The sequence below is a fragment of the Oncorhynchus gorbuscha genome, linkage group LG16 (genome assembly GCF_021184085.1).
Source record: "Oncorhynchus gorbuscha isolate QuinsamMale2020 ecotype Even-year linkage group LG16, OgorEven_v1.0, whole genome shotgun sequence".
NCBI classification, from domain to species: domain Eukaryota; kingdom Metazoa; phylum Chordata; class Actinopteri; order Salmoniformes; family Salmonidae; genus Oncorhynchus; species Oncorhynchus gorbuscha.
The window spans coordinates 79,718,420-79,733,194 of record NC_060188.1 but is presented as its reverse complement, the minus strand read 5'-3'; the positions used below and the strand labels follow the sequence as shown (position 1 = coordinate 79,733,194).

The window sequence follows — 14,775 nt, the reverse complement described above, 5'->3', positions numbered from 1 at the left end:
TTCCCAAGAAAGCTAAGGTAACTGAGCTAAACGACTACCGCCCCGTAGCACTCACTTCCGTCATCATGAAGTGCTTTGAGAGACTAGTCAAGGACCATATCACCTCCACCCTACCTGACACCCTAGACCCACTCCAATTTGCTTGCCGCCCAAATAGGTCCACAGACGATGCAATCTCAACCACACTGCAGACTGCCCTAACCCATCTGGACTAGAGGAATACCTATGTGAGAATGCTGTTCATCGACTACAGCTCGGCATATTACACCATAGTACCCTCCAAGCTCGTCATCAAGCTCGAGACCCTGGGTCTCGACCCCGCCCTGTGCAACTGGGTACTGGACTTCCTGACGGGCCGCCCCCAGGTGGTGAGGGTAGGCAACAACATCTCCACCCCGCTGATACTCAACACTGGGGCCCCACAAGGGTGCGTTCTGAGCCCTCTCCTGTACTCCCTATTCACCCACGACTGCGTGGCCACGCACGCCTCCAACTCAATCATCAAGTTTGCGGACGACAAAACAGTGGTAGGCTTGATTACCAACAACGACGAGACGGCCTACAGGGAGGAGGTGAGGGCCCTCGGAGTGTGGTGTCAGGAAAATAATCTCACACTCAACGTCAACAAAACTAAGGAGATGATTGTGGACTTCAGGAAACAGCAGAGGGAACACCCCCCTATCCACATCGATGGAACAGTAGTGGAGAGGGTAGTAAGTTTTAAGTTCCTTGGCATACACATCACAGACAAACTGAATTGGTCCACCCACACAGACAGCATCGTGAAGAAGGCGCAGCAGCACCTCTTCAACCTCAGGAGGCTGAAGAAATTTGGCTTGTCACCAAAAGCACTCACAAACTTCTACAGATGCACAATCGAGAGCATCCTGTCGGGCTGTATCACCGCCTGGTCCGCCCACAACCGTAAGGCTCTCCAGAGGGTAGTGAGGTCTGCACAACGCATCACCGGGGGCAAACTACCTGCCCTCCATGACACCTACACCACCCGATGTCACAGGAAGGCCATAAAGATCATCAAGGACAACAACTGCCCGAGCCACTGCCTGTTCACCCCGCTATCATCAAGAAGGCGAGGTCAGTACAGGTGCATCAAAGCTGGGACCGAGAGACCGAGAGACTGAAAAACAGCTTCTATCTCAAGGCCATCAGACTGTTAAACAGCCACCACTAACATTGAGTGGCTGCTGCCAACACACTGACTCAACTCCAGCCACTTTAATAATGGGAATTGATGGGAAATGATGTAAAATATATCACTAGCCACTTTAAACAATGCTACCTAATATAATGTTTACATACCCTACATTATTCATCTCATATGTATACGTATATACTGTATTCTATATCATCGACTGCATCCTTATGTAATACATGTATCACTAGCCACTTTAACTATGCCACTTTGTTTCCATACTCATCTCATATGTATATACTGCACTCAATACCATCTACTGTATCTTGCCTATGCCGCTCTGTACCATCACTCATTCATATATCTTTATGTACATATTCTTTATCCCCTTACACTTGTGTCTATAAGGTAGTAGTTTTGGAATTGTTAGCTAGATTACTTGTTGGTTATTACTGCATTGTCGGAACTAGAAGCACAAGCATTTCGCTACACTCGCACTAACATCTGCTAACCATGTGTATGTGACAAATACAATTTGATTTGATTTGATATTTTCCCCTCTAATTGGTCTTTAGACCAAAGCACATGAGATCCTTTCACAACAGATATTTTTCAGAGCTGACCTGATTGGTCAACAGACAAAATGTGTGAAAAAAATACCAGAATTGGGCTGCCTGTCTAAACGCAGCCAAAGTGACTTCCGCAGTCTTACCAGTACAGCACTACTAGGTCACTAAAGAGCAGGCAAGGTGCAGGAAGATTACTCAGTAGCACACATTTGAGATTTTAGCAGACTATCTTATGCAGAGGGACTTACAGTAACAATTAAGGTTAAGTGCCTTGCTCAAGGGCACATTTTTCACCTAGTTGGCTTGGGGATCCAAACCAGCAACCTTTCGGTTACTGACCCTTAACTGCTAGGCTACTTGCCGCCCACTACTCATGTCAATAAGCAGATGGATAAGAAGCCTAAACTTGTAGCCTAAACACAAGCAGTATAATAGAAGTTGGTCCACATTAACCCCTGTAATGGCTTTCTTTGCACCCTTTCCCTACAGTATGTTCAATTGATCTGTTAATGAACTTATTATGTAAATATTGACATGTGGTCAACATTGTCATTGGAAACACTAGTGACCTGACATTTCTGCAATTATGTCCTGTAATTTGTTAGATTTTATATCCACAGTCCCATGAAGTCTGGCCGGTGAAATGTCCCACTCACATTATATTGACAGAGTAATCAAACAATTAACCAAATAGTAATATATATATAGTATAATATATATAGTATAATATATATCTTAATCAATCACTCAGCCAATCATCCCCATTTTGACACTTGACAATCACATGAACATACGTTTTCATATTTGTTACAGTTATGAAATGTTATATGAAACAAAACACTTCCCATCAGAATAGCATTACACATACATAGCCTGACGTTACTGGTGGACAAGGAATGTATGAAATTACATATTGAAAGTGGAAAGCTGAGAAGCGCACACACAACTCTGCTGGCGCGGTTATTTGGTGCACGTTCACAGTAAATTAGGACATGGTTTGCAGCTCGATGACCAGTTTGAGAGGGAGAGCGTGAATTGTGTTGCCTAAATGAGATTAAAAAAGCGGGTGGCTTCTATTTGTTCTAAAAAGGCGTCGTATCGGCACTGACAGCAGTGTGAATATCGACGCAGAACGACGAGGCCAACTCTCACGCTCAGCTACACCGCGACATGTTGACGTCTATTCTGGAGATTCTTATCCTACGGATATGTCTTCAACAGTGCGGTTTTGTACACGGTAAGTAGCCTAATTTGAGGGCAAAGGTTTATTATCGTGGCATATCTCAACGTGACGGTACAACAATGCGTTTTGACCATTGCACCTGCCTATATGTTGTCTTTACACAGGAATGAACGCGGTAATGACTTGCTTTCGTTCAATGAAAATGGTCCAAGACGGACACTCGGGCAGCCTGTTTTGCATTGTGCGCTCACCGTATTTATTATTTCAGCAGTTGCCTATAAACGCCTACGTCTGAGTGAAAGAAACGCTTTACTAATTGCGTTTAGCCTTTAGAGGAGTCGGTCATAAATGCAGCCAGGCAATAGGCCCTCGCCTGTGTTTTGTGTAGCCTACGCCATCGTTGATATGAAAAAGATTGTATACTATTTTTAACTGGTCAGTTTGGGTCATTGGTTTGGTTACAATGAACCTGAAATTGACATGACTGTGTAGGGCAAGTGTTTATTTGTAATGTCTTCTCCGACATTCGCTCTCAGTACAGGATTGTCCCCCAGTGATTTTATTTATTCCTGAAGATGGGGGGGATTGGTATGGTGTCGACAACGCTGGGGCGGCGTAGCAAAACTGCATTCTCTGCTGGGGTGGTTACGACAGTGATTTATTTGGGGGGTCAAAGATTCGGACATGTTGCAGTAGAAGGGAGATTCCACGACGTGAGAAATATGCATGAGGGCATAGTCTGAGGGATTGTACAGTTGGGATATAAAGTACTGTGGGGGCGCACAAGCAGCTGGGGTTACGAAGTACCCTGCGAGAGAGAGACGGGTTGAGTTTCCTATGCTGAGGCAGTGAATAGAGCAGATCTCCCAAGGGTGATTGAGTCCCCCCCCCCCCAATTGAATAGGCCTGAAGAGATGAGTTGAATTAACGTTGATTTTTTTGCAATTATGGCCACGGTGATCAACTTCACTGATGGAGCGGAAATCACAGAAGAGGTTGTGGTAAGTGCAGCAGCAGAAAAATATTTGGGTGTAAGATTTTAGTACAGAAGATATACAGGAAGTTTAAGGGGTTCGTTCTGTCCTCAGGCCGGTGGCCTGGTGTAGGGTCGGTCGTTTATGGCCAAAGTGGGATGGGGTGGTGTTTTTTGGGGGATAGTCTATAGGTGCAGGTTTAGATGGTGGTGCAATTTAAGATTTTCCCATTACCCTTTATTTTTTGTGGCAATGTGCTATCAGCACTCCGTTCAAAAGATGAAGGCCATGCAGACAGAAATGCGTCAGAGTTGTCAGTTTTTAATGTTTCCATTGAACATGCCATACAAATAAAGATATTTTAATTAATTATATTAAGTGCCTTGATCCTGCTTATTGACAGCTTCTAGTCTATTGACAGCTTCTAGTCTACTGCAGTCACACACATAATATTTATTTGGGGATTCCTGTTGGATTGTGGTGAAGAGCAGTTAACTGCTCTGCTATATTACCCTATCCAGGACTTCACCCATTTGAAGTGTTTTCAGAAGTTTGTTATTGACCATGAAGGGGATAGATTTTTGCCCTAGTCCCTAGTATCTTCTGACTGGGGGAGTTAAGAGCCCCGACACTGAACATTAACACGCATTGCTTGCGGCACGTTTTTGGAAACATAAAGAACGTGTCTTTTAATATCAGTCAAATTGTATTTATGTGTTTAGATTACTACACACTAGAGGTCGACCGATTTGTGATTTTTCAACACCGATACCTATTATTGGAGGACCAAAAAAGCCGATACCGATTAATCGGCCAATTTAATTAAAACAATACTGAATGAACACTTATTTTAACTTAATATAATACATCAATAAAATAAATTTAGCCTCAAGTAAATAATGAAACATGTTCAATTTGGTTTAAATAATGCAAAGCGAGCGACGTTGGAAACGCTATTAGCGCGCGCTAACTAGCTAGCCATTTCACTTCGGTTACACCAGCCTCGTCTCGGGAGTTGATATGCTTGAAGTCATAAACAGCGCTTCTGCCTACCACCGCTAAGCAGGACACGCTAGATAATATCTAGTAATATCATCAACCATGTGTAGTTAACTAGTGATTTATGATTGATTGTTTTTTAAAAATAAGATAAGTTTAATGCTAGCTAGCAACTTATCTTTGCTTACTGCATTCGCGTAACAGCAAGTCTCCTTGTGGAGTGCAACGAGAGAGAGGCAGGTCGTTATTGCGTTGGACTAGTTAACTGTAACTAGTCCAACGAGCTGACAAGGTGAAAATCTGTCGTTCTGCTCCTGAACGAGGCAGTTAACCCACCGTTCCTAGGCCGTCATTGAAAATAAGAATGTGTTCTTAACTGACTTACCTAGTTAAATAAAGGTATACAAATATATATATATATATATTTTTTTTTAAATCGTCAAATCGGTGCCCAAAAATACAGATTTCCGATTGTTATGAAAACTTGAAATCAGCCCTAATTAAATCAGCCATTCGGTCGACCTCTACTACACACCTATTATATGGTTAGTGTTCACACATGGTCATATCTCCACGTTACATCGCTTGTTTACGGAAGACAAAGGCGGCCACCTGTGCTAATTAGCTATCAAACTGTTACACTGTACCCAAACCGGCCGCACGCCATTGTGCGCAAATTGATATGCAGGTTGAAATCTCAAAACAAACTCTGAACCAATTATATTAATTTGGGGACAGGTCGAAAAGCATTAAACATTTATGGCAATTTAGCTAGCTAGCTTTAGGTTGCTAGCTAATTTGTCTTGGAATATAAATGTTATTTTACCTGAAATACACAAGGTCCTCTACTCTGACAATTAATCCACACAAAACGGTCAACCGAATCGTTTTTTTTTTTTTGTCATCTATTCTCCTTCCAGGCTTTTTCTTCTTTGGAATTTATATGGCAATTGGCATCTAACTTTTGTCATGACGTTGGCCTGGGGGGGTAGGTTTATAAATCATAAATACCTCTTCCCCCCCCTCTCCCTTTTTTGCTCTCTCTACCCTACTGAGGTTACATTTGCAAAACCCTTGGTTAACATAGAGATTCTGGGAACATCAGAAGGTGGGGGAAATGAACTATATTCTGGTAATCCGACCAATGGAACATATGCAGTGTTACTTAATGAATATGGTGTCAGTTCGGTTGTCATCTGAGACATTCTCATCAATGATAAGATGACATAAACTCTACAGTGGAAAGTCTACACATCAGAGTTATCGGATTCACATGGAATTGTTGTTCAATTTAAATGTTTAATATGAATTTATTTGTGATGGGATGAAATGTGATTTTAGCTTCTAAAATGTGAGATTTCATAAGATGGGGCTCTACTCAATCAGTGGCCTGCCCCTGTGAAGGGACATGGGCTACAAAACTTTTCAAACACGTCCTCCTCTCCCTTCCTATATAAGCCGTTGACAACAATATAACCATCTGTTCAGAGGATGTAGGACGACGGTCCTATGTCAGAATGGTTCAGATAATAACGACAGAACGAAGCCAACATCAGCGTGAGCTTTGGTTACGAATGGTATGAACTTTGAACTCTTATTCACTACAGAAGTGATACCTCCTAGCCGTTGAGTTAGCAACAGCAGAGGCAACGAGGGTTAGCATGGAACAGACAGAGTATCCCGTCTATTACCCAGTGACGTTACTACAACGTATCCAATTGACAACCAGAGACCTTCTTCAAAGGACTCTGTTTGGCAACACGGCCTTCCATCTACCACCAACCTAGCGAAGCGCAGCTCAGAGTAAATATTTATTGCATTTTCCTTTTCCAAATGGGTGGTAATTTAGAATGCATCAGATACTGTATTTACGATAGCACAGCTTCTCCCTGTGTCCCTCAGTCTTCCTGCTCTTTCACTCAAACCCAGCCCTTTTCCTTTGTGTAACAAGCTGTCATATCTGTTCCGCCCGCCAGGGACGTTTTCCTGTATGACGTAATTTGTAATCAAGTTATGATTTAATTATGTGTATGTGTAATTCTGTGTGATTAGTTAGGTATTTAGTAAATACATGATTAAACCCAATTTTGTATTGCTGATTCAAATTGTTAGCCAGCGTTCGTGCAGATAACTAGGAATTTACAACTTTCAGATGAGACTGAATTAAGATGAGGATTAATATTGACTGCGATTGATGTAAAATATTACTAGGTCTTTAAGAGTTTATTCGGAAGATAACAGCTCTATATATATTATTTTGTGGTGCCCGACTCTAGTTAATTACATTTACATGATTAGCTCAATCAGGTGATATTAATTACGGAGAAATTATTTTATAGAATAGCATGTCATATCACTTAATCCGGCATAGCCAGACACAACACTTTCATTGGTGTATTACTACAACAGACCAGACCGAAGTTCCTTTCTATCACCCACGTGGGTATAACCAATGAGGAGATGGCACGTGGGTATCTGCTTCTATAAACAATGAGGAGATGGGAGAGGCAGGACTTGCACAGCGTCACAAATAGAACTGACTTCTATTTTTGCGCTTGGCAATGCAGATGCTCTTTGGTGTGCGCGAGCAGTGTGGGTACAACGTACGCAAATGGTGTGGTCAGCGTGCGCCCAACTTGTGTGTAAACGTAACTGGGGAGGAAATATAGTTCTTCAACTGGAGGTGCACAGCTTCTGGATCTATGCACAACCACTACAGTAAGTGTATATTTATTTGAAAGATTATTTCTCACCGATGAAAGGGAAGGGGCCTATCCGCATGTATTTTGAAAACCGGTTTGAGGGGGGCGATTAACTTTAAGACTGTCGGATTCTTAGTTCACATGAAGACAAATGTGGGCAAATGTAATTGCTGAAAACCCTACATACGGATAAGGGTTTTTGAGAGCTGATTTTGAACCACTGTGAAAATGACATTTGTTAGTGTCAGCTGAGGGGCTTTTGTTGCGTCTCACACAGATTGTTTAATTTCTTTGTATAGAGTGAGACTGTATGCAAATTAGAGATTGGTTCATTGACCTAATTAAAATAGAGATATATCATAGGCTATATTCTATATTCTCCCTGTTTATTTTGATAATGAGACCAATAGTGCTCAAAGGCACATTGTCACCTGGCTGCCACAGAGGGTGGGGCTAAAGACAGGACATTCGTGTTGTCATGGACAGACCGATCAAATCCAGGCTTCAACCAATTAGATATGCAAAATGGGATTGATACACATTTTTAAAATGTTTTTTTCTTACAAAAAAAGTAGTTTATGCCTGAAGCATATTTTAATTTTCAATATTTGCTCTAGTTTTCATTATGAAAACAGGTTTGTTCAGTATTTCACAATGAATTGAGTCATCTGATTTCACAATAACATCCATCTGAGACACAACATATTTTCTTGGAGTGTTTCTCAGGCTTACACGATTGCAAACACTTGATGAGAAGCCTACAATTCATATAAAACTGGTGAAGTAGGAGATAGGTGATCTTTAAAATGCCAATCGGCTTCAATAGGCCTACTTCAAAGTTTGGTTAGTAGGTGAATTCCCTAACGTATACTTAACAGAAATATAAACGCAAAGTGTAAACCAAAGTGTTGGTCCCATGTTTCGTGAGCTGGAATAAAATGTCCTATAATTTTTTTCACATGCACAAAATGCTTTTCTCTCACTTTGCACAAATATGATTACATCTCCTTTGCCAAGATAATCCATCCACCAGACAGGTGTGGGAATCAAGATGCTGATTTAAACAGCATGAGCATTACACAGGTGCACCTTGTGCTTGGGACAATAAAAGGCAACTCTAAAATGTGTTTTGTCACAACGCAATGCCACAGATGTCTCAAGTTTTGAGGGAGCATGCAATTGGCATGCTGATTGCAGGAACGTCCACTAGAACTGAATTGACTGATTTCCTTATGAACTCTAACTCAGTAAAATCATTAATTGTTGCACTTATTTTTCTTCAGTTATAGCCTATTTTTATTAACACTGGGTAAGCACAAACCCGCTGCCCCAGGCTCGCTAGCATGTTCACTTTTTAGTGAAGCAACCTCAGCACAAAATGTGGTGCAGTAGCAGAGACATCTGATGAGTTTACTCCTGGTGAACTTTGCTTGCTCCGTATAACAGATGAGCAATAGTACCTATACAGTTGACAGTTGTATTCACATGATTCAGCCTCATTGTGTGTATGTGTAACCAGTGTGAAATGGCTAGCTAGTTAGCTGTGCATGCTAGTAGCATTTCAATTGGTGACTTCACTCGCTCTAAGCCCTTAGTAGTTTCCCATGCTCTGTAAGGGCTGCGGCTTTATTGGATCGATGGGTAACGATGCTTCGAGGGTGACTGTAGTCAATATTCAGCTCTCTTGGTCAAGCCCAGGTTGGGGCAAGGAGAGAGATGGAAGCAACGCTGTTTACATATGATTATACTAGTCTCCATTCATTTTGTTAAATGGTCCCCCGCCCCCTCAGGACAAGCCTTATTATTCTGGAGATGGTTTGGAGGTCATAGGTTAAGCTCTAATGGAATCCACTCTAGTATCGCTGCTGCTGCGCACCGGTCCTTACCTTTAGCCTTGAACTATTACTGGAAGGTTTTGGCATGAGTGGCATTGATTAATGCAATCTGTAGACTGTATAGGCCTGCAGCCATATCAGTGTCTTGTTTGGTAGCACTGCTGAGACTTATGCAAATGTCCACACTGCAAACACTTTGTTTTATATGATCCTCTTGATTGTTCTTTGGCATTTTACCTCATCTGTTTGCGCCTGATCTGTTGGCTTGTTTAACGATGTCTATCAGAAATGGCACCTTATTTCTTATGTAGTGCCCTACTTTTGACTAGAGCTTATGGGGCTCTGTTCAAAACAAGTAATGCACCATTTAGGGAATAGGATGGCATTTCGGACTTATAATATGACCATTGCCCAGGACAATTAGCACTGTCCCAGGCAGACGATTGTGCTGGCGGTGTTGGCCTCCCAACACGAGGTCTGTTAGTTCCCTGCTGCAGAAGGATCCCATGCTGAGGGGATGATCACTGAGGAGCAGGGGTTATTGCACATGGTCTGGCTGTACTTTCTCCTCTGCACTGGCTAGTGGCTTGCTGACATGTTTCACTGTGGCGGGCTGGTAAAAACCCTAAGCAGGTGCACCTACAGCACAGCGTGTCATCGGTGTCGTCAAATTAACCAATTGACGGTCATTTAGAATTGAACTCTTCTTGTCTGTATATTCATGGCTTTTTTGTTTTCTGTGCCCAACAAACACCACTCAGGTTCAAGGCCTTTCAATTCAGTGACAAACCAGATGGAACATACTTGCATTCCTTGAAGCCTGGAGACATGTACACTAGTTATACATGATGATGGTTTTGAGTTATCCAATCTTTAGTTTCTTTCTTCTTTCTTCCAGGATCAAAGACCGAATGTGAGCCCAGTCAGTTCCAGTGTGGGAACGGTCGCTGCATCCCGTCTGTCTGGCAGTGTGACGGGGATGAGGACTGCTCGGACGGGAGTGACGAGAACACCTGCGGTGAGGGTGACACACACACACACACACACACACACACACACACGCTCTCTCTCCCGGTTCCACAAAATTCGGTCAGATTGGTGACAAATCGGTGACATAGCCTACTGCGTTAGAAAACAAACCTTGCTATTTTTAAAATTTAACTAGGCAAGTCGGTTAAGAACAAATTCTTAATGACCTGTTATAAGTTTTATATAATGAATCACCGATAAGTTTTGGGCCACTTCAGATGTTTAAAGCTGCTACGTTTTGGGCGACCTGACCAAATTCACATTTAAATGTGAATTACTGATCTGTCATTCTCATTGAAAGCAAGTCTCTAAGAAGTGGTAGATCTGTTCTATGTGCACTATTTCTATTCTTCCAGTTAAGTTTAATTTTTGCATATTTTACTTTTGGTTTTGTACGTAAGCTTCAAACAGCAGAAAATACAGTGCATTTGGAAAGTATTCAGACACCTTGACTTATTCCATATTTTGTTACGTTACAGCCTTACTGTAAAATGGATTCAATATTTTTTTTGCTCATATTACATGCTACCTTTTGAAAATACCTAATATTTGGTGATAACTGATGCACCTTCTCCTTCGGTGTCGAAGTAAGCATGTACCTGTGTCGAGTCTGTAAAAATCCTTGGTCACTATATCTGGCTAGAAGGTCCATGTAAAAACTGTTGGCTGTCAATTCCTTCACCCGCTATATACTTATAACTGATTGGTTTGGCTCGGTCCTTTTTATAGTGCTGTCCGGTTAAACATGAGGCCATCGCTGTACTCGTCATAGTCACCACCACACACACAGCTGTTTCCTTTGAAGATGTTTATGATTTTGGTAATCCAAATTACTTAATCGTATTGTTGTGGTTATTGTGATGCACGCATAACATTCAGACATTCGTGTTACTGTCGACAATGGCAAGTCCTCAAACATGCGTCTTCTCCCATTGGTAGGATGATAACACTCTGACCTGAGTGGGTGGGTAAAGTGTGCAGATGTGCATTTCCTAGCGTTCTGGTTGGTTGGGAATGGCAGGGCTATGATTGGTGAGAAATAACTTGCGTATGCTGAAGAGCCAAACTAAGGGGACTTTAGGGAAACTCAAGGGATGTGGAGATAGAGGCGATGAGCAGGACAGCCTTTTTTAAAGCTGCCCCAATATTTCATATGGAAATATTAACATCCACAAAAAGGCCTCTAACCTAATGGCACTGTTTCTAACGGGGCCCACAGTATTGAAAGGGCCAAAGTGTCTGAAAAGCCACAGGCCTTGAGGGGAAGCTTATTCCTAGCAGGCTACACCTACCCGGCTAGGCTTAAGGGCCGCCCCATGTGGGAGGTACAGATATGCGGAGACGTTCCTGCACTGCCCCAAGGAACACCATGCGGGTGGGCTAGGGCCCTCTAACTCAGCTTGTGCAGGGCAGCTGGGCCCCATCCTTAGACACTGAGTGGAATGCTGGAGGCTGGCCACGGCTGAAGCAGGTGGCGGAGGAATGTGGCATGCCGGCCACAACTCGCTGGCTGATGCTGATGACTCCTTCACCACTGCTGAACGCAGTGACTATCATGGAGCATGTAGGGAGGATCATCAGGGATCTGGAGGCGGAGGCCGGCTGGTCCCCAGAGAAGAGGTCAGGTGGTCTCCCACGTGCGAAGGGTTGAGGGTCGTCCAAGGCAGGAGGTCGCCCCCCCCCCCCCCCCCCCCCCCCCCCCAGAAGTAAAGACAGTTCAAGCCAGGTATGATGGGAGGCTGCAAACCTAGTCGAGCAGGGATTGTATAGTTTAGCACAAGTATAGGTGACTTGGTACAGGCTGAGGGCTGCGCACTGTCTAACTGCATGCCTAGAGGAGCAGATAACTCTGAGTCTACCAGGATTGGAGACTCGGGCCTACAACTAGGGCAGGTGGTTTTGGAGTGTAGCCCTGAGGGAGCTGACTGCTTGACGACTGATGCTGCAGACCTAATGGGGCAGAGAACCTTTGGCCCTCAGTCTACTGCTCCGCCAGGCTGACTAGAACTGGACACAGCGAAACTAGAACCTCTTTAAGGCTCGGAGCCTTGTGCTGATAACTCTGGAACTGACAGGGAGAAACTGGTTCCATTGAGCCTAGCGGGGCAAGAACCTGATGACCCACCTGGGCTAGGGACTGAGGGCTGACAAATGCTGGAGACAACAGACCTAGTGCAGCTGGAGACCAATGACTTAGTGCTAGGGACTGAGGGCAGACTAGGGCTGAGGACTGAACCTAGCGCAGGTGACTTAGCAGGGCAGGAGGCTCTAAGCCGATGAGCTAAGGAGCTGTGGCCTGACCTATGTCTAGAGACTGAGCCTAGTACCATGAACTTGGGTCCTAGTAAGGCAGAAGGCTCTAAACCTGGTGGGATAGGCAAGTGCCTAACAACTAAGGCAGGTGTGTGTGATCTGAGCAGGGCAGGAGACTGCAGACTGGACAGTTAACTTATGGCCTAGCATGGCAGGGGGCTCTAAGCCTGGCGGGTTAGGACGATGCGTACCCAATAAGGAGGGGGTCTGCGGTCCATGCAGGGCAGGATGTACTAGAGCTGTGGACTGAATGCCTTGACTAGCAGAGTATCCCAACTGGGAGGAGAGGATGACTCCGCAACCAGAACAGGCTTCATGGCACCGGCTGGCTGTGGCTCCACGACTGGAGCGGGAGTGTCCTTAACTGCGGCTAATCGAGGAGCTGGCTGAGGAGGGTGCAGACCAACTCTGGAATTGTCTTCATCTGCTTGGGAGCTAGGCCGCTCTGGGGCGCACAGGTGGGCCTAGAGGGATGTCGGTCTGGAAAGTGGCTGGACCACCTCGGTGTGGTACCTCTAACGCTCTGGCAGATATGACACAGGCTCCAGCTGGGGGGGCCTGGAGCAATGAAGATCTGTTGAATAGATGGGCCACCTCAGGACGTAGTGGGTCTTCCCATGGAGGTGGCAAACTCAGGGCTGGAGTAGTCTCTCAGGAGAGTAGGTGGGCCGACTCGGGGAGGTGGCGAGAACTCAGGCCTGGAGTAGTCTCTCAGGAGAGTAGCCGGGCCGACTCGGGGAGGACCGGCAGTGATGGCGCTCCTGTGACGATGGCTCTAGCCGTGGAGGCCCCGATGCGTTGACTTAGGCCGGGAGGGCCTAGAGTACGCCCTCTTGATCTCTTGCTGGTCGTGACGCAGATACTCATTCTCTCATCAGCTCCCAACTGGTGAGGGTGTGATCACTCCCTGACCACTGAGGAGGCCTGGAGCAACTCATCTTCCGGCTTCGTGTGGGCTGAGGTGGGTAGTGACAGGCGTCTCATACATAACTGGTCTGCATCCTGGGGTGTTTAAACAACTCCTTTTCTGGGTACTCCAACATCTCAACTATAGCAGATCAGAATCCGGTGATACGAAGGACCATGTAAAAAAAAAATATATATATATATATATATATATTGGTTGCTAAATCCAGAGATTTGATGGACTATGGGGAGAAGAAAAAAATGTAAAATGTTGGTCACTATAGAAGGACCATGTAAAAACGTTCGGCTGTGAATGCCCTCACCTGCTTGGTTCTGGTTTGGTTCTGCTTGAGGCCCATCACTACTCTTCATAGTCACCACCACACAGACACAGCTGTATCCTTTTGAAGATGTTTATGATTTTAGTAATCCAAATGACTTAATCTTATTGAAAAATATGGGTTTATTAATAAAAATAAAAAGGGATAGATAACTTCGGTGCTGGATTTGAGGCCGTAGCAACTGCCACAGGGGGTCCGTTCAGAACACGAGGAAGCAGTAGTTCCAGTTCACTGATTTAATGAAGATCCACATGGATTTATTGAAGATCCACACACATACATCACTCTCTGATACTAATTGTGTGGTATGTAGCTGCACACACATACATCACTCTCTGATACTAATTGTGTGGTATGTAGCTGCACACACGTACACCACTCTCTGATACTAATTGTGTGGTATGAAGCTGCACACACGTACACCACTCTCTGATACTACTTGTGTGGTATGAAGCTGCACACACGTACACCACTCTCTGATACTACTTGTGTGGTATGAAGCTGCACACACGTACACCACTCTCTGATACTACTTGTGTGGTATGAAGCTGCACACACGTACACCACTCTCTGATACTAATTGTGTGGTATGTAGCTGCACACACGTACACCACTCTCTGATACTAATTGTGTGGTATGTAGCTGCACACACAATAATATCAGAAAGAAAAGTAATTTATTTTAAGGAGGTAAAATAAGCTGGAGAGAAACTGGTTGATCATAAGAATGGAAACTACAGACTGCCTGAGGTCCTGCCTGGTCGGGGTTTAC

General features: G+C 44.2%; 1 protein-coding gene across 2 annotated transcripts in view; it reads left to right on the top strand.

Moving 5' to 3' along the window:
* The first annotated feature begins 2,628 nt into the window (after positions 1–2,628).
* Positions 2,629–14,775, top strand: part of LOC123999732 (very low-density lipoprotein receptor-like) — a 36,849-nt gene continuing 24,702 nt past the window's right edge. For both annotated transcript variants that reach the window (XM_046305762.1, XM_046305763.1), the window contains exons 1-2: positions 2,629–2,959; positions 10,314–10,433. In XM_046305762.1, coding sequence (XP_046161718.1) covers positions 2,893–2,959; positions 10,314–10,433 — 187 coding nt within the window. In that variant the 5' untranslated portion in view covers positions 2,629–2,892. The remainder of the gene's footprint in view (positions 2,960–10,313; positions 10,434–14,775) is intronic.